Source organism: Pseudocercospora fijiensis (assembly GCF_000340215.1).
Source record: "Pseudocercospora fijiensis CIRAD86 unplaced genomic scaffold MYCFIscaffold_14, whole genome shotgun sequence".
Lineage (NCBI taxonomy): Eukaryota > Fungi > Ascomycota > Dothideomycetes > Mycosphaerellales > Mycosphaerellaceae > Pseudocercospora > Pseudocercospora fijiensis.
The window spans coordinates 121,581-145,819 of NW_006921545.1; the positions used below are offsets into that span (position 1 = coordinate 121,581).

Below are 24,239 nucleotides of genomic sequence, written 5' to 3' on the forward strand. Positions count from 1 at the left end.
GCTATCGACGCTTCGTACGATTAGTACTAGTAGTAGAAGCGCTAGTTGTCGTCTTACGTAGAGCCTTGCCCGCCGTTGTCTTACGCGGAGCCTTACTCGCGACGCCCTTTCTAGTACCGGAGCTAGTAGTAGTAGTAGTAGCCCTCTTGCGTTAATGTACTATGCTCGTTCTGCTATTTCCGGTCTTATTACGACCCGTAGAAGTACTAGGTCCCTTCTTGCGAGGCGTCGTAACTTAGTTAAGTAGACTCGCTATTATAAAAGTCGTCGAATTAAGGAAAAAAGTACGTTACGAAGGTATACGAAAGCGCGCGGAGCGAGGGTATTACGGAGATAGCAGATACAGAGCGTAGAGGTGTAGGTATCGATACGAAGGTTAAATATAGCGGTAGTATCGCGGTATCGCTAGGCAATAGAGTAAGCTTCGCGCAAGCCTATATTATAGTAACGTTAGAGCAAGGAAAGAAGGCAGGCACGGCTAAAAAAGGCAGGTACGGCTAAAAAAGGCAGGTACGGGAGACTTTGAAATACAGCCGGCACATATAGCCGGTACAGTAATAGGCGAAAGCCTCCTTTTAATAAATAGCCGGCGTAATAATAGTATCTTACTACAGTATAGATATTCTTTAGTAATGCCTTTACCAGCTATAGTAATCTTATAAGTAACCTAGGCCTATTGCTAGTAAACACAAGAAATATTAGGTAGGCTATACTAAACAAGCTAGTTATTTAGTAGGAAAAGGCCTACTACCGTCTCTATATGCCGGCTACGAGTGCCGGCTATCGCTCTAAATTCAACTCCGCCCTATCTCGGAGGCTAAGGTACCGAGCGGAAACCTTACGGCTTATATTCACTCGGTTGTCGCGGAGCGCTTATAGGTAAGGTATCAGAAAAGAGTATAAAAAGTACGAGAAGAGTATCCTAGGATATAGGTCATAAGTGAATAAGAGTAGTACGCCTAGTTATTTATATAGTACGTTACTCTATACGACTAAGAGCCTATATTATCTTATACTTCGCTTATAAGACCTCGACTCTACTAGTATACTATCGATCTCTTCCTCGGTCGCTAATACGCTATCTTAATTCTTCTTCGAGTTACCGGACTTAGTACGCATCTATAGCTATGCAATAGCGCTACGTATTATAGAGAATTTCTCGTTAAAGTTTCTCTCTCGCAGGCTTACTATCTGCCTCGTAGTATAGAGGATCAAAGTGCTAATGCTAAAGAATCTCCTTATAGTTAGGATACTAGGGCTCCTTAGGACCTTTATGTTTTAGGTCTAAATAGAGACGTATTATAAACGTTCTATCGCCCTTTCGCTTACTATCCGCTAGGTCGCGATATACGAAGAAACTAATCTGAATATAGCTCGTCTCTGTAATAGCCGGGTAAATATAGAGCGCTAGGTTTCTACTTCGTACCTTAGATTTAGAGACGGCGTAGAGATAAAATTAGAAATGTAGCCGGTACCTATAGCCGGTAAAAGGATGCGAAAATGGGCCTCCTCCTAGGTTAATCTAACGACTAAATACAATTTCCAACTAATCCGCTATAAACCGACGCCGAATTTTAGCTAGAAGCTGCATATCTTTATTTTAAAGAGTAACCCGCTTCGTATAGATAGTAAGGAGGTTTAAAAGCTTAAGCTCGGTTACGAGAAATGCCTCCGTAGCTTCCTAAAGAGCACTAATCGCCTTAGCCGTAAATCGTATACTAGACCGAAAATCTAATGTAATTTCTCGGACGAGTCGCTAAAAGGGAGTCTTAGGGATTAAAAGCTCGGTCCCTCTTTTGTTTTAGAAAAGCCGGATCTAGCGAAGGGTAATAGTACCTAGTTTAAAGCGCCGCTTCTTTATCGTCGAGTCCTGCCTTGTTCCCTTTCTTTTAATAGAAAGATAACTTTTCTTCGCGATAGTCTTCGTCCGCCTACTCTTTTTAGCCTTCTCCTATCTACCTATAGCCTTCTTATTTTTCGGTATTGTTTTCCGAGGAACCCCCTTCCTTTGTATATACTACGGAGAGCCTTACTCTTCCGATATCTCGTTCTCGCTACGGTCTCCCTATGCTTAGCTTGCTTTACCCTTGCCCTTTAGCCTCTAAAGATATTTATCTACGTATTTAGGCGACGAGGGCATATCGGTAGGACTTAGAAATTAATAAGTATATAATCGTAAGGAGACATTAATACTTCTTGCCTTCTAGAATAAATAGTCTTCTATTAAACCGCCTTATTAGGTTATCGTTAGATTCGAATAAAGGATAGTAGCTTAAGAAAGGGGAGGTAGCCGGCTTAGGAAGGCCCGAAGAGCCGAATCCTTAAGGCATGTTTGTCTTTAAGAATATAGGGAAAGGGAAGAAGGAGAGGAAGAGCGAATAGAGAATTAGAAATAGTCCGTAGGTAAGCGGGGTCGGTTGCTATAGCAACTAGTCTATTTAGGTCCTAGGAATTCGAAACACATTTCGGATATATACCGGCTATATATGCCGGCTATATTACCTTATACGTAAACGCTTCGTCTCCTTAAAGCTACTCTAAGCCTATATACGTTTCCGCTTCTCGACCCGGTATCGCCTTCTACCTCCGCCCTCCTCCTCTTCGTTATCGCTAATTAGGGTTTCGCTTAGACTAAATTTCGTATTCTCTTCGCGCTCCTAGGTTTCTTCGATCTTAAGGTTTTCTAATTCCTCGATTAACTCCTTTAGTGTAATCTTTAGTAACCTACCTTAGCGATTCTAGTAGAGGAGATAGTATCGGAATACTATAATAGATTCGAAGGTAGTAGGCGAGTATATTCGATTAAAGCGGCCCTAGTAACGAGCGATACTAAAAGACCTCTTATAGCCTATACCTACGCTCGGGATAGCGAGGACGTCCCGAGCGACCGACGCTATCGTTAGAAACTTAGGCTCTAACCGCTGCTATATAGCGAGAATATCGTCTCCGAATTCGTCTAGAAGACCGGTAAGATCTAGAGATTATTAGCCCTCTTTCCGAGCCTACGGGTTTATACTTACTCGCGCGCCGATAGAGATCGAACTCTTCTTTATTTACTTTAGTAGTTGCTTCCTCTTCTACCTCTACTTCCTACCTACGAAATAGGTATAATATCGGAGCCTTCTAAACCTTCTTTTTCTTTATAGGAGCTGTATTTAGACTAGTTTCTTTCCGACGCTTATAGAATATCTTTTCTAGAATAGTCTAGTAATGCTTCGGCTATACCTCGTCCGCCTTCTATTCCGGCCTCTACTAGTATATATCCTTTTCTACCGGGTTAAGTAAGTACGCAACGCTATAGATATCCCTAAACGAGTTAAAGGTAGTACTATAATATTTATATAACTTAGTATAGGAGGTATCTATAGCTTTCGTTATAGCTACTTTCTAGGGAACGCTCTTCTTAGCTAGCTTAGCTACGGTTTCCTCGAGCTCGTTAAAGAGCTAGTTATAGTACGTAAAGACAAGGTAGATCGTCGGTCCTCGGGTTCTTCTAATCGTAGTAGTAACCTTCGCGTAATACTTACTAATATCGACGAGATACTCTACTTAGCGCTATTCGGCGGCGGTAAGGCCGAGCTACTTAATACCCTCGGAACTCTAATAGATCTCGAGAGCGGTACGTAAAGTACATCCCCTCGTAACTATATAGAAAGTCGAATCGAACCGGGTTTTAACGTCTTAGGTAAAACGGAGTAGGCGCTAAGGAGGCCGCTTTTACTATCGCTTATTCTATACGATATTCTAGGTATCGGTTTTAGGGCGCTCGATTAGGTTCTTTTAAATAGCCTCGAATCGGTTATATCTCTATAAGCTCGAGTTCGTATATATTGCTAGACGACGAAGCTAGAGAAAAAGAGTTAGAACTATACTAGGTTGCCGGCTATAGGTGCCGGCTACGGACAAAAGTTATACCTTATATAAAACGAGAGCGAGGCTCTCTACCTTATCCCGTCTTATTACTATAATAAGTTTCTCGACTTTCGACTTTGCTTTATCCTTATCTAGGATCTTCTATTAGTCGTCGTTTAATAGTACAATTTTAAGCGTCTTAAAGAGGGCTCGGATCGCGATTTAAACTATATAAGCGAGGTAGGGAAACTTCTATAGGGATGTAACTAGCAACGACGTCGGCTCCGATTCGTTAGGGCTAGGGCTATTAATAGGCTCCTCTTTATCGTTATTATCGTACGTATTGTCGTACGTATCCGGAATCGTAGCGAGCTTAATATTCGGAAGATTAAGCTAGATTGTAGACCTTATAATCTCCTCTACGTACTCGACCCTATCGATATAATTAGTAATTTTAAAGACATATACGAGTGAATTGTATATACAACGCCTTATATAATGTTCGATTATTACTAGCGTTATCCGTAGTAATCGAGATTAGTTTCGTTGTTACGCTAACCCTATCTATTACCGTATAGACAAGCTTCGCTATATCCTTACTAGTATAGGAACCTAGAATTTTAGGGAATCCGATTATAAGTTCCTAGAGTTTCTAATCCGAATTAATAAAGTATAGTATAATCGAGAGGAAGGAGGCTCTTATAGTCCGGCTTAACTAGCTATCGATAGTAATAGCTACTCGGCGAGTATTACGGGGGATCTCCCGAATGTCGTCTAACGTAGCCTCTTTATTCTTTTCGAACATAATACGCTAGGTTGTCGCGCCGAGAAATAGGGGAGGGTAGTTTATAAGATATAGGTATGTCTTCTATATAGACTCCCTTTCGTAGAAGTCTTCCGGAAGACCGTTTATAGCTAGCATTTCGTTTGCTAGTTGCTTAAAGTCTTCGGGGGAGAAATCGGTAGCCTTCAATCCTAGAGCTTCCTTAAGCGTAGCCTATAATAATTAGCTAGACCTCTACGGTTGATTTAAGTAGCCGGAATCTATAGCCGGAATCTATAGCCGGAATCTGTAGCCGGAATCTATAGCCGGTAGCTGTAGCCGGCAGCTATAGCCGGCATTTTAGAAGACGTACCTCTTTCTAGAACGCTATATCTATATTAACTCTCCTCTCTCTTTAAGATTCCCGATACTATTTAGAATAGAGATAGTTCGTAGGCGATAAGTTCCTATCCCCTAGTTTCGGGTATTTTAAGATTAAACCGTAGAAGTTACAGACAATTACTAGTTAACCTTTAAGTCGAGAAGTCGTATAACGGTACAATGCCCCCTCTATAAAGAACTTCTAGAATGTGTCCGTTCGCTCCTTACTCCCCTATCGTATCGAGTACTTCCGGAGTTTATACTCCTTCGAACGTAAGTATAAAGAGAACTATATCTTATAGACCTATTGATTGAACTGCTTTATATACTCGGGTTTCTAAAGATACGCCTAGCTAGCCTTTTCGAAGATTTCCGGGTTAATACTCGATATTCTTATATCTCCGAACAACCTTCTACTTAGACTCCGTAAAGGTAAGGACTAGGTAGTAGTACCCTATAATAAATTCCTACTACTAGGATTCGGAGAGGATAAATCTAGCCCTAATCGTCGTCTAGGACTCGATAGGCTCGAAGGTAAGTATACGACCTTCTCTCGACGTTGTCGCAATCTCGCTCGTATACTAGACTATTTCGACTATCGTCTCGTTATTACCCTTCCTAGTATAGCGCCTAGTATATATACAATGTCGGTCGGCATGTTTTAAGGTTTCGTACGGTAAGGTAAGGACTTAGGAGTAGTAGATATATACTAGTAGCTATAGGGAAACACCCTTTCTTTTATAGCATCGTATCGTTAGGAACAGCTAGGTAGTAAATAGCTAGCTACCTTTTTTTTTGTTTCCTAGCTACCTAACTACTAGATTTTTTTTCCTAGCTACCCTAGCTAGCCTAACTACTAGAATTTCTTTCCTAGCTACCCTAACTACCTGAATTTTGCCTTCTATACGGCGGCTCTCTCCTACTAACGGAACCGAGCTACTATACCTAACGAATCTAAGCTCGTTTTTAGTCTTAATCTATCCTCTTTCGGTATAAGATACTCGACAAGTAAATGCTTAGGCCGAGTCTAACTACGAAACCTAAGACTAACTAACAGCTCTATTAACTAATCCTAATCCTCGAACTCCTTCCGCTTCTTAGTAAAGACCTTAAAGAGCGCTCGAGCTTCTTCGGGTGCCTACGGAGTAGTCGAGATAAAGCCGTATCGCTAAAATAGGTAATCCTTCGGAGGCTTATATAGAGATTTAGAGAATTCTAACGCCAACCTATCTTACTAGCAGCTTAGATTCCGGATATAAGCCCTCTCTACCTTAGTAAAGATTTTATATAGTAGTAGTACTCTACCTTCGAGAAACGCTTTCTATTTAACTATTAGTATCTACCGGCTACGAACGCCGGCTATATATGCCGAGTATAGAATAATTACCTATACCCCTTCCTCCTATAGTAACACTTCTACCGTCTCTAGATACCTAGCCCCGATCGCATTAATCGCAAGCTACTTTGCCTTTATAGACGCAAAGGCTTCGCTCTAATACTAATAAAGAAACTTCTACTCTATATCGAGGATATAAAGACGACTAGTCTCGATTCCAATCCTTGCTAGCTTTTCGTAGTAGCTTTAACTATAATTTTCTAGATTAATAGGACTTATACCTTAGCCCTTTACTAGTATCTCGTCTCTTTAACTATACTCGATCCACTCCTAGCGCTTATCGTCTATAGCGTTAGACCCTAAGACTATACCTATTACTAGATCGACGTATAGTATCTCCTCGCTTTTTTTAGTTCCTTTATTCGTAGTATTAAGCTCTGTCGCGGCATCCTAAACTCTAGTATTATTGTTCTCGGCTATCTAAACATCTCCGTTACTATCGGTCGTATCGATAGAGGTAGCGGCTATAGGTCTAAATACTATTAGTTAACGTATTAAAGAAAAATATGCCGGCTATAGCTGCCGGCTACGGCTACCGGCTACGGCTGCCGGCTATAGCTGCTAGCTACGGCCGCTAGCTAGATTGACTTACGCTACTAGAACTTTACGCTCGAAAACTAGCCGTAATTCTTTCCTCCTCTTAGCCTTCTCTTAGGTTGTCTTCTTATTCTAACCTTCACTTTTTTCTATAGGCGCTAGCTATCGATAGAATGCCTTATTCCGCGCCTTTCTTCTCTTATCCTTAGCTCTTTTATCCTTATCTATCTTGTCCTTTCTCTCGCGGTCTCGTACGGAATTCTTCTTCGTAGAGTACTCCTCTTTAGTCTTACGCTTTTTAGTTAGACGCTTAGGCAAAACAAACTCGCGGTCTTTAGTTCTATCTTCTATTTAGCGCGCGGCGCGCTTCTCTTTTACTATTATAAGGGAAAGGGGCGGGGGCGTAGCGTATAGTAGTTATTATTAGTATAGGTATAGAGGAAGAAGTTGAAAGTATAAGAATATCGCGAAGCCCTAATTGTTGCCGCCTACGTAACGTTATATAGGTAAGCTTTCGCAACTACGGCAACTACGCCCCGGCAATAGCAACTACGCCCTAGTAACGGCAACTACGCCCTAGCAACGGCAACTACGCCCTAGCAACGGTAATAAAGCGTAGTAAATACAACCTAGTAACTATTATAGCCGGCAATCGTAGCCGGCAGTCGAATAAGAGTGTCCTTATAGCAAAACTACGCCCTAGTAACGGCAACTACGCCCTAGCAACGGCAACTACGCCCTAGCAACGGCAAAAGAGCGTAGTAAATGTAATAGAGTTACTATTATAGCCGGCAATCGTAGCCGGTAGTCGAATAAGAGTGTCCTTATAGTAAAACTAATACAGTCTCTAGTTTAAACTAGGAATCTATATAGTTCGAAAAAACTAAACCGGAACTAGGGAGCTAGTTCGCCGCTAAGAAACCAAACTATATACGTTTAGTAGTTCGGAAACCGAACTACTACGGGGTCTATTTAGTATACTAGCGGAAATCGCACTACTACCCTTACTACTACCCTTACTACTACTACGGTCGACCTAGTAACTATAATATATAGCGACGACGAGATTACGTTTTCTATAGTTACGTATACTACGGCGCGGACTTCTATATCTTACCGAGTCCGCTATAGTAGGAACTTGCCGGCGTAGCCTATCCTAGCGCTTTAGGTATTATACGGTTTGCCCGAAAATATAGTAGTTAATACGGGAAGCTAATCGGAGGTAGGCTCGGACTCGGCTCCGCCTAACGCGATAATCTAGGCTCTAGACTTGTCGTAGTCGCAACACTCCTATACCTATAACCTAAAGGCTTCTCGCTCGACTGCCGTATAGGATATAGCTAATTCTAATAATAACCGGAGCGTTTGCCGACTTCTAAGTCCTTCGCTTACTTAATAGGCTATCTCGAATTTTGTCTACTATAGACTTTATAAGGCTTTAAGAGGTCTAGACGAGAGGTATGCTCGACGTACGATAGAAGGTTATAGGCTCTCGTAGCAGCTAATAGGGACCTCGTAATAGCGGCAAAGGAAGCCGTTTGTATTAGATATGCGAGCTTAGTAACTATAATAACTCTCTAAACTATACGCGCCGGGCAGCACTAGCTTTATTACTACTACTACTACCGACTACCGAGTCCGAAAGCTAGGTTAGCTTCCCTTTAAGATTACCCTCCGCCTCGTAGGCCGATTCTATAACGCCGTTACTACTGCCGATATAACGTTCCGGTAGCACAACCTACCGAGTACGATAAATCTCTTTTAGGGCCTTCTTAAGATATTACGAGACAGATATAGCAACGAGGGGATAGCTTTAGTATCTCACTAATATAGTAATAAGCTATTCCTAGTAGTACCGGATGCACCTTTAAATAGTAATACTATCGCGCCTATCGCTTAGTAGCCGGATTATAGACTACGCGCGGGTATAAGTATAGGGAGATGCAAGGACAAATAACACTGCTCGCATAGTTATTGCTATTGCCTTTTACATGTCCGGCTCCCTTCTATAACATCGAAATTTAGTTATCTGCATTTCAAAAGGCGGCCTACAAGAGCTTTGCATCTAAACACATATAGACATGAGTTTCACGCAAATGGCTCTAGGGCTATACCGAATCTTAGCTGCGTGCCTTCGACTCCCCTCTCTACTGTTCTATCTGTGTTAGCAACTCTACGATAATCAATCAAAAGCGACGACAGCGATCATAACAACCAAGCCATCCCAATCGGCAATCCACGACCATCCGCTTCCTGCGATCCTACGATCATCGAGTGCTCCTGCTCCTCAGCAAGGAATTCAATTCCCATAGCACCACACAAACCCGACGCCCGTTGGACCATCCACCATCATGGCAGTAGCATGAGACGTACGAGCCCAGTGTCCTGGCGTCGCACCACAGAAACGAAGACAGAGGCGGAGGAGAAGATGGAGAGGGAGGCGGAGATGGAGGGCGAGGCGCAGCCAATGCTACAAACACAGTAAGAGTGAGAAACAGAGAGCGACTTGACATCGGCGGACAGAGTGTTAACAGCCAGCGAGACCACGCGTCCAGAGCCACGACGTGGAAGGCAAGAAAAGTTTGGACAACAAGACGGGCGCTCAAACAATTCAGATCGGAAGATATTTGTAGTGTGGTTATGATTGATCTGCGGAGGCGATAGGAGGAGCTGCGGTATCAGACTACATTTCTCAGATCGAACGATATGGGATTTCTTCTCGTCTGCAGCACATTGTAGCCTGCCAGTCCCCTTCTCAGGATTGCCGAGAGAACTCCCCAAGTCTGGACATGATATCAGCTCGTGTGCTGCCTACGAAAGACCCAACCATATGTGTAGATCCAGGACAACGAGCCACTCCACGGCGGCTAGATGTGCTGCCGCCACAATACTCTTTTGAAGCTTTGCTGGCTGGAACCACCATGCTGACGGGCATTCCTGTCGTGAACATGGCGCGACTCATGAACATCTCATATGCATGCCTTGGAATCGGTAAATTGAATGGGGGAAATGTCGACAAGTCTTGCACGAAAGATGATATCAACGTCAAACATGAAGCTGGTATGAAGAAAGCACGTCAAGTGTCGTGCCTACAAAGCGTTCCCAGGATCTCGATGGCGGACGAGTCGGATTCGGGAATGAGGCGCAGACGACGTTCTGATCGACACAGGAGAGGAAGTGCATACATTTGATCCCGCAATCCGGCGTACACTCGACATGTGTTCTGGGAACTTCGCAGCAGAGGTGTCAAGGAAAGACGGGGGGAGGGAGTTCTGATTGAAGTGAGAGGCCTCGTGCCGCCGCTGAAGAAAGCGGAGGCGGAGCCATGCGCTTTGGTGCGCTTCATCGATGGCAGGCAGGCTGGGCAAGCGCGAACACCCACCAACAGGCAACTTCACATTTATGATTCCACAAATGAGTTGACCTGACCCACGAATTTCACGATCCAGAAGCAATGCCTGCACGAACGCGATACATCTCGCTCTCACAGATGCGGGCAGGAGTTGTTCTTGCCTTTTTCTCACTCGATCAGAAGCGCAGCAGTATGCACCTGCGAGCGATCCGCGGAGTGTTTTCATCGATGAGGACAGAGACACGCCCCATCCAGGAGACCACCTTGCCGGACTCGCCAATCTTGTGTGCCATCTGGTCGCGAGCGCCGTCTACGCCCGGCTTCGCTGCACAAGTTCAGTACTGCGATTGTCACGTTCTCCAGGTCGGCCTCTACAGGCATGGGTTGCTTGCGGGCAGCCATGTGCCCCTTTTCCGTATCTCGGTAGCAGCCTGTTGTGGGCCTCTCCGTGCAATCCTCTTCTACCATCGACAAACATCGGACCCTTCCGACGTTTATCCTCCAATGTGCCTTTGCGACATCCTTCAGCTCCAGAATCGCTCTTTGCGAGTGGTCATTCGTCGAAGCTTCGCAGGGGATCTGTCATCTTGACGCAGAAATCCATGCCATCGAATCGCAGCGCTCGAGGGTGTGAGAGACGTTCGCCGGCCAGTGTCAATCCGCACTTTGGAAGCATGCTGGCACCAAGGCCATGTGAGCTTCCAGATCGTGATTACAGGAACAGCTGTATTCAGGATCGCAGCGTCTGCACAATCTTCACGCGGCATACATCATGAGCGATCTCGCTGGGCCGCTAAAGAAAGTTCAAAGTCTGGAGACGGACGGGCCAAAGACTGCTGGGTGGAAGCCGGAAGTAAGCATGGGAGAACAAGAGAGTGCTTCCGCGTTGCTTTCTCCTCCCATCGTCTCAACCTCCGAGGGTACCAATGGCTGCTTCAATGGGCCCATGGCTGCTCCAACAACACTGGCGAAAGCAATCTCGAAAACCGGCAACAACATCAAAGCACCCAAGAACACCACTGACACCCGGCAAAGGCGCCAGAAAAGGAACCAAGCCACGATAAGAGAGAAGAAGGTCACAAGAAATGGCTGGCTTGGTTGGAGTCGGTCCGCTGGATTGCACATCAGCGTGACTGGGTGAGCTCGCTCTAGCCTTGCCTGATCCTGCCGCACTGTGGCTATGCCAAATGGACCTGCGCCGAGGGTTGACATCCTTCTACAATAACCGCAAAAGGACCTTGCTGACCGCCTTGTCAACGTCCTTAGTAAAGCCGAGCAGAACTTCCTAGACTTTCTCGAGCATCTTAGGCGAAAGGAGGGCACCAAATCAGAATTCAACGATGACGCTGACGATGAAGCAGAGGGTCGTTTTGGCAGCGCTGAGGCTGGGTTTCTATACTAGCCATATCGAGAACCTTGCTCGAGACCTTGTCAACGTCTTCGTTGAGTGCTAGCCGAACATTCCAGACTTTCTCAAGTGTATCAAGCCAAGGAGGGCAGTTCAACGATGACACTGACGACGAGGCAGAGGGTCGTTTTGGCAGCGCTCAGGGTGGTTTTGGCAGTGCTGATGACACCTGATTGGGGCGTTGATGCTGATGGTTGCGCCGACGCTGCTCCAGATAAGCATGGCGACACCAATGATACATGCTGCTTGTTCATATTGAGTCCGGAGGTCCGTTATGCTATGGCAAGCATCGGGCGCGTTGCGAGCATCCCAAGACTGTCGCAGCAGTTCCTCCATACCAGCACGCTCCTGTCACGGCAGCAAAGGGACTGGAATATGAGCGCAAGTCTGCTCGAAACTATTCGCCATTAGCCCTATAAGGTGCTTCTCGATTATGCGATCTCGGCAAGGGAGTTGAGAGATAGTATTAGTATAATTGTTAATAGAAAACTAGTGCTGCGAATAGTAGTAGTCGTATTAGTTAGTAGTTTTAGTTTTAGTAGAAGTAGAAGTATATAGCAAAGATATACTACGCTATATAGAGCTAGTAACTCGGCGCTTTCGTTTTCGATAGGCAATCGAGCCGGGAGTAGGATATAGTATAAGAGGACCTCCGCTTTAAATTAGTTTTATTAATAGTGTAATTTCGAATACTTGTCGAATTATCTACTACTTTCTATCTTAAGATACCTCTAAGAAGATAGAACTTCTCTAGGGTCTAGAAAGACGTTATTAGTACGTATTATCTACTACCGCTAGGATAGTATTAGTTATAACTAGGGTATAGCTAGGAATCGATTACTATAGCTAGACTATATACTTTCGAGTACGGATTATATAAAAGGATTAGTAGTAGAGTAGATAACTAAGGAGAGCTTATATAGTAAAACTATAGTTAGTTAAGCTTACGGTAAATAGAAGGAATTTTAATATTAGTCTAATTACGTATATCTAACCTAAACTAACCTAAACGCCGCTATAGCTAGTATCTAGTATATACTCGACGAACTTAAGCGAGAACTTTCGCTTCCTCTCTCTTTAGTATACTATCGACGTTTTTCCTTACTTACTCGTACCTAAAACGATTTAGTAGTATACTCCCTAAGTTTCTTTATATAGAATTAGTCCTACTTTTATAGATTCTCGAGAATATACGTTATAAAAACTTTTTTTTCCGATCGCGACGATCCTATCGATAGGATCCTTAGGATCCTCGGGATCGTATATTAGTAAGCGAGGATAAGTAGCGCGTTAAATATAGTAGTAATATAGAAGTTTATAAAGGGATATTTCTAAAGTCTTACAAATTTACTACGTTATAGATAGGCTAGAGATCGCGGCTCTATAAGGTAGAGAGTTCCTAATAGTATTTCGGGGTTATTTTAAGTTTATCGAGGAGATTAGGAGCTTCTAGTTACTCTTATATAGGTCCTCGTATTATAGATAAGCGGTAAACCGATAGAATTGCTTACTATTTAAACAAAGAACTTACTAGCTACTTATATACCCTAGCGCTAAGCTATCTCCGTTTTAGCCCCTTCCTAGTTAAACGTAAGTAGTAGAGGCAGGCACAATACGTACCTTCTACTATCGGATCTTTAACTGACTGTGCCTGCTTACTACTCCTTGCGTTAGCAAGGGTCTAAGGACAAAAGTTAGCCGTTGTAAGCTGCGTTCCTTATAGTTTTAGAGTATATATATCTAACGCTATACAATATACTAGAATCGAATTCAAGGTTCTATACTATATTGCGAAGTGTTTCCGACTGCAAGGAAGAAGTTCAAAGAGATAGGTTAGAAGATATCGATATAATAAGATAGCCGTACAGCGTGTGTATCTAGATTGCGCCCGGGTTAGCAGCTAGTACTTAGCGCAATTAGCGTAGCTAGCCCTCTCCTGCGACATTTTATCTTAACCTAGGCAAAGTAATACTTAAACATCCGGAGCTTAGCAAGTAGGCAATTCTTAACGACCTCCGATAGTTCAATCTCCGATTTCTATATAGCAATATCGTTATCTAAAGCGCATCCGGACGCCATTCGTATAGCGTTTCTTACGAAGGGCTGTTTTGTAATTTTCATTCGTCTGCCTTTAGAGATATAGTACGCTTTATATAGAGAGATGTATGTATTAAAGTCGTGCCTAGGTGCGATTCTAATATGACTTTTGATAAAAATGCGTAGTTATTATACTACACTCCTATATACAACAACGTATAAGGCTCAACCTATAGGATTTACGACATTTGTCCTTAGGCTCTTTATAGAAGACTTCTTCTAGCCGCTAAACCAGATATAGAAGAAAGTAATAGCAACTAAGATAATGTAGAAGGTGTACACAAAGCGGAAGAAGTCACTATAAAGAGCCTAAGAAGGAGGTAGGCGCTAAGAATTATAAGCTATTACTAAGCCGTAAGTAAATAGTCTTTTAACTTCCTTCTCCTCCTCTTACTTATAAATTTAACTAGCCTCGTATATTCTCTAGTATTCTAATACTCCCTCTACTTAGCTATCTAGCCGTAAACTAAATAGCTAAGTCCTAATCCTTCTTAATCGTTTTTATCCCTAGGACTCGTTTTACGTTTTCTTCGAACTTCCCTTTTATTAGGGATTTAGTAAAGAAGTCCGCGATTTAGTCCTTTGTTAGAATATACTTTATATCGACTAGCTTATCTTTAACTAGTTCCCGTACGTAGTATACCGCTACGTCGATATATTTCGTTCTAGAATAAAATTTAGGACTTCGTACTAAAGCGATAGCCGCCTTATTATCCCTATAGATAGTCGTAGGTTCTTTATAGTCGTCTTCCGGAAGGTATACGACTTACTCGAGGAGACTTCGGATCTAAATAGCTTCTTTTGTAACGTAGGATAGCGCTAAGTATTCGGCTTCTATAGTAGTAGTTATTACGGACCTTTATAGTTTAGTAGACTAAGATATAGGTCCGCCGGCTAATAGGGATATATATCCTATCGTTAACTTCCTATTCGAGTCCGCCGCGTAATCCGAATCGGTATAGATAACCGGTAGACGAGTAACTAGAGTACCTATATTGTTTTCGTTCTTCGGGATAGGACTATACTTTATATAGTAGTCCCGAGTGTTCCCTAGGTATCTAAGGCTATAGATACCTCCGTCGTAGTATCTCCTAGCCGGATTTACCGTAGATTAGCTTAGTCTTTACGTTAGAAAAGATATATCCGGCCTCCTAGCTCGTACGGTCTAATTTAGTTTTCCGATAACTAGTTAGTATCTCCGGACGTCTACTACCTCCTCGTCCTTCGTTATAGGTAGTAAATTCGTATATCCGGTTACCGGAGTCGATACTCGGAAGGTTTCGTTCAGATCTAAGCCCTCTTCTCTAAGCGTATTTTCGATATAGTGCCTTTAATCTAGTAGTATAGATCCGTCGGCCTCTCTCTCGATTCGTACGCCTAGTATAAACTTAGCGGGACCTAGATCCTTTATTCCGAACCTCTATATAAGTACGTCCTTTAGCGGTTTAACCTCCGCTTCTATCTTCGCTAGTATAATAAAATCGTCGACGTATAACGAGACTATAAAGTACTATATAGGCAGGTACTACCTAAGGGTTACCGAGCGAAGCGAGACCTAAGCGAAATAACCGTTAGAAGTCGTTACTATATTGCTATAGGACTATATCGTAATATATATCGTAGCGGTATATCGTAATAGGGTACCGTAGTATTATTGTCGTAATATCGTTATCGCTATAGCGTTATATTATCGCAGTCCTAAGGAAGAAGTTACGTAGGGGGGACATTTTAATTTCTTCTAATTAGAGGCCGAGCCTAAATTTATAGTAGCGGTTCTTAAGATTAAACCCCCGGCAAATACCTTATACGTAACGCAACTACTTCTAACTATTATTCCGCTTAGCTTGTAAATAGATAATACCTCCGTATCCTCGTTATAAGCTCCTCGAATACTTTAGCTTATACCTATTTACTTCGCTTCGCGCGGATTAGCGTATAGTCGCTATTAACGAAGACCGATTAATCCGCGGGTATAGCGTAGAAGTCGTATTCTTTAAAGAAAGCTATAATAGCTTTATTCTAAACTCGTCCGGATTGTTTTAGTCCTAGTACTCCTTTTAGGAGTTTAAGTACCTTATTAGTTTCGGGAACGTCTAGGCCTTCTAGGATAGCTAGGTAGACTTCGTCCGTTAGTTCTCCGAGTAGGTAGGTACTTACTACGTCTATTTGGAATACAGCAAGTCCTTTACTAGCGGCAATAGCTAGGAGAAGGTATAGGCTTTCGAGACGTATTACTAGAGAGAACGTCTTAAAGTAGTCGATTCCGTAGCGTTACGTAAAGCCCTTTCCTGCTAATCTCGCTTTAAACTTATCGATTTGTCTATTCGGTAGAATCTTTGCTTTAAACCCCTATTTTAGAATAATAATATTTATTTACCCTTTTCCGCCTTTTAGCCTAGGGTAGTTAGGAACCTCGTAGGTATTATTAGCCGTTAAGGACTCGATATATTCTTTAATAGCGTCTTTCTCTTCTCGGGAGTAAGGGTCGTTAATAGCTTCCGTATAGGTCTCGGGAATAGGTATTTCGAAGGCCCTTCGATAGTCGGCTTTTAGAGCCGCTAGCCCTATCTCGTCCCTTAGTCTCTTTAGTACTTTAGAGACTCTCGTAGTCCTTCTTAGTCCTTCTTCGTCTATATTTAAAGCCGTAGGAGTAGTAAATAGTTCTCGAGTTATTCTACCGTTATTATTAAAACTATCTTCTTCGTCTTCTAGTTTTAGAGTATTATCTTTAGCTTTAGAATCTCCCTCTATTTCCTTAGATCTTACTTTATCTAGGAGATCGATATCGTCGTCGTTATCTATAATAGGCCGTAGGGTAGGTAGCTCTTCTCCGGATAGTAGACTACTTCCTTTAGTCGATTCGTCGAATTTAACGCTAGTATAGATCCTAATAGTATTCGTCTTAGGATTATAGATCCTATACTATTTCGTAGACTTCGTATATCGGACGAAGATTCCTAGAAATACTATATTTCCTAGCTTAACTTTCCTTTTCTCTTTAGGAATAAACAGATAGGCTAGATAGCCGAATACCCGTAAGTATTCTCCGCTAAGCTTTCTTCCGGTATAGAGCTCCTTAGGAGTTTTATCTCTTCTTTAAATAGATAGCCTATTCTGTAGATAGGTAATCGTATAGGCCGCTTTACTCTAAAATCGTTTAAGTAATCCGGATTCTTCTAAAGCCGCCCGTATCTTAGTTATAATAGTACGGTTTTGTCTCCCTATTATTCTATTTTTTTCTAGAGTATAGGGCGTCGTTATTTCGATTCGTAGTCCTAGATAGGCCTTAAGAGCTTTAAAAAGCTCCGGAGCGTTATCGATTCTCACGGCTATTAGTTTCTTCCTAGTTTTAAGTTTAGCCTCGTCTTTCTAAGCCTTAAAGGCTTCGTATACGCTACTTCAATAGCGAGTAAGATAGATATCTAGCCGTCTCGAAGCGTCGTCTATAACCGTTAGTATATACCTAATTCCCCCTAAGGTACTATACTTATTCGGATCCTAAAAATCGATATATACCCTTTCTAGATAATAGTCTAACTTTTTAGGTTCTCCTCGAATTTATCTTCTATTAGACTTTATAGTAATATAATTGTCGTAAGACTTATTTAATATCGAAAGCTCCGGGACCCCTAGTAGTACTTTATATATATTACGTTGTTTTTCGTCTTATAGATATCCTAGGCGTCGATAATAAAGTAGCGTAGTACCTTAAGTCGTAGTAGTAGCTACTCTCGAAGTCTCGATAGATCCGGATTCCTTTAGAGCGTAGAATCTTCCGACGCGTACTCCTTTATCTAGTTCTTTATTTTCTCTTCGAAGTATAGCCTCTTCTTTATTAAATAGAGTCTTAATACCTCGTTCCGAGAGTTAGCTTATAGAAAGTAGGTTATAACCGATCTCGGGTACGTATATAACGTCCGTAATCGTAGTCGTAATTCCCTTAAACTAGACGAGAATTATACTAGATTCCGTAAGCTTTATTATTTTACCGTTCGCTAGAGTAACTTTTCCGGTTTCTTCTTTATAGTCCGTAACGTAGTCCTTATCGTTAGATATATATCTAGAGTATCCGGAGTCTAGAATCTAATCCCCTTTATTAGAAAGTTAGGTTATAGAATCGATAGCCGTCTACGCCGCGATCTTTAATTCCTTCTTATTTCTTCCTAGTTTCTTCCGTTCTTTTAGTCCTATTTATACTTCCTATAGTAATATTTAAAGTGCCCGACCTTTTAGTAATAGTAATAGGTCTTTCCTTTAGCTATATTAGGTATATTAGGTATATTGCCCTTCTTTCCGTTACTAGCCTTATCTTTCGCTAAATCCTTAGTATATCGAGCTACTACCTTATCGCTTTTAGAAGTCGTAATAGTATATTTAACGTCCCGTAGTCGTTAAACTAGTTCCTCGTAGGAAAGAGTAGATAAACTAGCCGCCTTTAAAGCGAATATAGTAGACGAATACTCTTCTCCTAAGGACGAAGTAAGGACTGCCTTCTTAGAGGCCTCTAAGGGGGTTTCGTCTTTATCCGCGGCCTTAATCTCGGATTAGATTTACGTAAGAGCTAAAGCCGTAGTATCGATATCTTTAAGGGCTTTAAAAGAGTAGAAACGGAAGAGGAGCGTCGTAACCTATTCCCTAATTAATACCTCGCTTCCTTCCTTTGTTTTTTTTGTTATCTCCTTAGTCGTACGTAATCCTAGGAGGTATATACGCTTATCCCCGGCCGTAGACTTAATAAACGTAACTGCTTTTACGTCTTCTATTTTAGCTTTTCTTAGCTTAGCCGTATCTCGGCTTATAGATTCCGGTATACCGTTTCTATACTTCTAAAGGCCTTATCCGAAGAGGTGGTTTTGAATTCGATCGATCTGGATAGTATAGTTCTTAGTACTAAGTTACGGAATTCCCTTTACTACGCTAATAGTCCTCTCGGTAGTAGATATCTTTGTCGTTAGATTTCTAGACTCGTAGTAGTCGTATCGATAATATTTTTATTTAGTTTGTATTAGTCGGTTCTTTTCGTATATAGACTAGCGTTTATAGTAAAGTAAAAATCGTTATATTATTATTATTACAAATTAAACGCTTTTTCTAATTTTTAAAGTAGCGTCGGATAAAGGTTAAGCTTACGTAAGCGGATTGCCTAATCGGGTAATTTATTAAACCTTCTCGTTTCTTTACTTACGTTCCGGGTATATAACTATTATAGATAAGTAGTAAACCGATAGAATTGCTTACTATTTAAATAAAGGACTTACTAGCTATTTATATACCCTAGCGCTAAGGATTATAAGAGATTACTAAGCCGTAAGTAAATAATCGTTTAACTTCCTTCTCCTTCTCTTACTTGTAAATCTAACTAGTCTCGTATATTCTCGAGTATTCTTATATCTCGTAAAGATACTATAATTGCTAAAGAAGCTAGTTATAAAAGATCCGAGTTACGAATACTTAAGGCAGATATACTAGGATCGCCGCTAAAACTATTATTAATAAGTATACGAAAGGTTTGTTATCGTAGTGCTTAATTTGCTTATAATACGGCCCTGTTAGTAATTGTAGTTTTGCTATATAAGCTAAAGGTACGTATTATCGACGTTTGTTATCTTCCGGGCCTTCTAACTAGGCTATCTTTAGTACCGCTACTTCCCGAAGAATCCTTGCCTCTATAATCTTTAGTTAAGCTAAATGTCCGCGTAGATATATCTAAGAGACGAGAAGTATAGGTAGCTAGCTATATAGACTAGCTATAACGTTCTAGCTTAACTACTATTCGCCCTAACTATAGTTCCTACCTACGCTATAGTATTTTATATCTTTTCCTCCTTCCGCTTCTACTCGCCGACTACTTTACTAACTATAATATTACACAAATCGTAGAAGTCCCTTTATACTATTAACCTTAATAGTAATTTAGCTAAAGCTACGGAATATAATAATTTAGAAATTTAATTTCTGTAGTCTTCGAATATAAATAGGAGCGGCAGTCGAGCGAGTATAGGTAAAGAGACTCTAGCTATAACTATTTCCCTTAATTAAGAGGGCGATATAAGAATTAGAGTAATATTATCGAGAATATCGATCTAGTCGTAGCCTATTTTATTAAGATTCGGAAGGTAGAATTATAAGAAGGAGGAGGCTTAAGATTAATATTTATAGAGTATTATAGTCTTATTAGTTATAGTAACAATAGTGCTATTTATACGGATGTAAAGCTAGATATATAATAACCTACTCGCTATAAGTGTCGCTCTTAGAATAAAGGGGAATATTAGGATTAGAGTAATATTATTAATAATCTAGCCCTCGTTATAGCCTATTTTATTAAGAAGCGGTTTTTGTTAGTAGCATAAGTATAGGGTCGTATATAACTCGTTATTTCATTAGTTATTCGGTAAAAAGGCGGATAGGTTATAACCTTGCTCGCTTGCTTAGAGTAATAATAGCTAGGCGCGCTTATAAAGAAGGTATAGGCTCGTACTACTAGTATCTATCTCCCTATATTAGTTCTACTCTCTAATAGTAATATACGTACGAAGTACGTAAAGGAAAAGGCAGAGACATCTAGTTTAGCTTCTATATAATATATACGCCGAGCTTAAAGTATACCGAAGGGTATCTTTCGTTGCCTTATATAGATTTCTTTCTCTAGGCTACTATAGCATTGTACCGTATACGTACGTTGCTACTAGACATTGTTAGCTATACTACTATAGCTAATAGCTAGAAATCTACCTTCTCCTAGATAAGTAAAGCTTTAGTAGGCTCTCTATATAAACAAACTCGCGTAGTAATTTCAACTATTAAGCGTAAGCTCGAGGTAAGGACTAAGCCGTTTTAAGCTACTACTATAGATATAGCGTATATAATAGGACTTCTTAGCAAATTCAAGGGCTTAGAGCTATACAGTAAGGATTATAAAGGGATCGTATTTAAGAGAGCGGGCTTTCTTAGATAAACGTATATTTTAAGAGCGTAAGACGAATAATATATATCTATATCCTAGCTACGACTTATTTACCGATTCTTAGAGCTAAAAAGGAAGGGTATCTTATAGGTAGCACATATCGAACTAAGAAGATTCAGGGTCCGGTTTCTTATTATCTTTATATTAAAAGAGTTAGACTAAGTAGCTAACCGTTTATTAGGTAGATAAGTAAGTATACTTATAGTAGAGAAGTTTATAAGCTATAACTACTATAGCCTAGCTACTCTTTCGATTCTAGGGCTAGTATAGATACAAGTATAGTAGTAGTTAATAGTATTTACGGCTAGTAAAGTTACGGTCCTTTCTAGAAAGTATCGAATATAAATTAAATATATAAGCGGTACTACGGCAATAGTAGATAGATTAAGGATATAGTCTTCTTCTCTAATATAGGTTCTAAATCTCCGGCGAGAACTTATAGGGCGCTATAGGCTAGGATAGTTAAATTCGATTGTATTAGTAAGGACCCGAGAGTATAGATATAGTAAGGATGTAGCGTATAGATAGTATAGCGCTTATAAGAGGATACGCCCGCGATAATATAAATAGGTAAAGGCGCTATAACGTAAACGTAGTCCTCGAATTTTAGCTTCCTAAACTATAGGAGGATTAAGTAAAGCTATTCTCTCTTTTTTAATCTATATATCTCTATAGTACGATAGAGGAGGTATAATTAGACGCTCTAAGAAGGTAATGCCTCGATTCTACTAGAGCAATATACTAGTACTAACGTCTAGAGTATAGACGAAGCGATAACCCGTTATATAGGATATCTATCTTCTACTAGGATTACTACTAGATAACTTATAGAGAAGGATATACTAGCTAGGAATAGGGTTAAGAAGCTCTTATAGTATATTACCGACCTCTAGAGCCTTAATACTTACTAGAAATACTATTCGTCGAGTATCTCTATAAGAGAACTATAGGTACTACCGCCGGGGTACGATATAAAGTATCTCGCGTTAAAGCTACGAAGGGAGATCGTAATTATAATCTAAATTTCCGGGTAACTTTCTAGATTTAGAGATATAACCGGTAGTCCTCCTAGTATTATATCTAGAAGGTAGAGGAGTCTATATCCTACGTAACTATTAGATTTTCCTCGTAAAAGGCATATAGCGGGGAGCTATAGTCGATAGCTAGTATTATTAAAAGACGCTAAGAAAGCTACGGTAATTATTAAAGTTATTATTCGCAATCCGTTATTATTCTATATAAAGATACGTTCTTTAATATTAGACGGTGCTCGCAAAGGTCCTATTCGTAAAGTCTAGGCTACCTATAGTATCGAGATAGTAGCTTTATACGAGCGCTAGAGTTATTAGTATTACTATTATTAGGCTATACCTCTATAAAGGCTAAAAACGTCGCTATACTAAACTCGAGGTATATATCGTATAAATATTAGCCGTGCCGTCTCTAGCTAAAGGAGTAGTCGATTACGAATATAGTAAGCTATACGATCTAGGTTCTAGGCATCCCTTAATAGATAAGAGACTATTAGTATTAGGACTTCTAGGAGAAAAATAGTTAAAGAGTAGAATTCTAGTCCTTAGCTACTACTTAGGAAACCGGCAAGTAGTTAGATAGGACTGTAAGGCTTGAAAGCACTATATATAGTAAGTTTAACTCTAGTATTCCGGCTTGTGCGCTTCTATAACCTAATAAAAGAAGAGACAATTAGCAAAATCGCGATCCGGCGTATGCGATACATTAATAGCGTAACAGAGCCGTCGTTTCGCATATAGATACTCGGGCATATGTGACTCCATGCTGCCGTTACACTATGAGTTTTTTTCCTCGAGTGTATAGCACGAAAATGCCGTGAGCCTAAATGGCGGTATGCCGGCTGATAGCGACAACCCAAGAGTAACGCTACTGTCGCTGCGCCGCATCCTCATGTTTGCGAGGTTACCACTTTTTGATTCCAGGTCTGGTCCCCAGTAAGGCCGACGATCTGATCCAAGGTCCGGTGCCTAGGAGGGTTGAAGGCCTTCCGCTGGTGATGATGGGGGATTGACGTCTAGAGTTACAGCCGTACTGTGTCGTGAAATGTTCGGATTCGATGCCAGATGTCTCCTCTCTAGGATCTGCCTTGCACAGTTCCAAACTTCGAGGCCGTATTGGATTTGTAGGCATCAATCTGCGAGTAGGAAAAGCCTTGTCTAAGCCCGGTGCCTGAGCGTCGTCAAGAGGTAGAGCGACATTCGATGAGGATTGAAAGAGCCAGATCTCAACCGAGGGCAATGTTTCGTTGCAGCAACGAGCTAAGCATGATTTGATGTGGAGCAATGAGGTCAAACAGCGCCCTGTGAAGACCAGGTCTGATCGGTATCAGAGACTTTGCCTAGATGTGATAAAGGAAAGCCTATCGAGAGTGAACACCACGCATTTCCAAAATCCGAACCCTAGACATTTTCCATAACGTTTTCCTTGTAGACATCCTTGCGGAGAGTGTGTCGGTCTTTCGAAGTTTTTGGAGCTCGTTCTGCACCTAGCCCTTTGCAAGTAGAAAGTGGGCGAACTTTGCATTAGGCTTCAACGCGTGGTCCGATACTCCAGCTGATCTTGTTACGGCCTTCTTCGGCACAAGGGAGAGCGGGGACTCTTTCGGACTTGCAGCGCGAACTGGGCTCTCGTTTCTTTGGTAAGGCAGGCAATGAATTCGAGTCGAGTGGCAACAGCCGTCGAAGATGGGAGAAGACGAGATTTGCAGAGAGTGTTAGTGTGGGGACCAGAGAGCTACAGATAGTGTCCACGGAGTGGTGTCTTTGGGAAGGGCAGGGCAGGGCGCAATGGCGGCGGTAGTTGAGGTGGCGGAGAATGTAATGCCACGCCGAGCCATGGGATCTGTCTTGCCGCACACCTTTGTGAAGGTCCTGACGCGCTACAGGCGTGACACGACTGACAAGCTGCGCTTGCCATACGACTATGGCCTCCGGGCTGGGGTGCTGCGATGTCTTCATGCTGGCAGAAAGCCTGCAGTACCCTCATCGTGACAGTGCCACAGCCACATTGCGCTCTCTTGATGGTATAGTGCTTGAGATGGCATCACTAGGCTCAGCTGCGCTGTGCCGTCGACCAGCCGCTTCCTACTGTTCCTTGCAGCCCGTTCGCTGTAGTCTGACCGGATTTGCCGTTCGAGCGCTGCTTGGCTCTCGGTGGAGGATGTCATCTCATTCGGGTGAAGACTTGGCCCACGAGTGCCGTGCGGTGGAGGTTTCTCGCAGTCTTGACTGTCGTATAGCCACAGCGATCGTGACTGTGGGGTGACGGCGATGATAATGAGGTAGCGGGTATGATGAGCAGCAGCATCAGATCAAGAGTGGGTGGACCCTTGAGTCAAATCTTGCCAAGCTGAATCCTTTGTCGTTTAGATTGGCGCTTCTTGCCGATTGCTCCACTATTTCAGCGTTGCGATTCATCTTCAGATTAGTCCGGTCACTTGCTCGTAGCAAATGT

General features: G+C 41.8%; 1 protein-coding gene across 1 annotated transcript; it reads left to right on the forward strand.

The window, feature by feature from the left end:
• Positions 1–154: 154 nt before the first annotated feature.
• MYCFIDRAFT_180136 (uncharacterized protein) lies at positions 155–12,100 on the forward strand (the record flags this gene model as incomplete). Its single annotated transcript, XM_007934078.1, has 18 exons — positions 155–167; positions 9,009–9,090; positions 9,132–9,410; positions 9,455–9,493; positions 9,524–9,561; positions 9,594–9,650; positions 9,677–9,733; positions 9,768–10,004; positions 10,036–10,053; positions 10,078–10,174; positions 10,216–10,347; positions 10,379–10,989; positions 11,016–11,410; positions 11,434–11,455; positions 11,485–11,533; positions 11,590–11,670; positions 11,730–11,815; positions 11,847–12,100. The coding sequence occupies 18 exons, from the start codon at positions 155–157 to the stop codon at positions 12,098–12,100; spliced, it is 2,547 nt and encodes an 848-aa protein (XP_007932269.1).
• Positions 12,101–24,239: the final 12,139 nt, after the last annotated feature.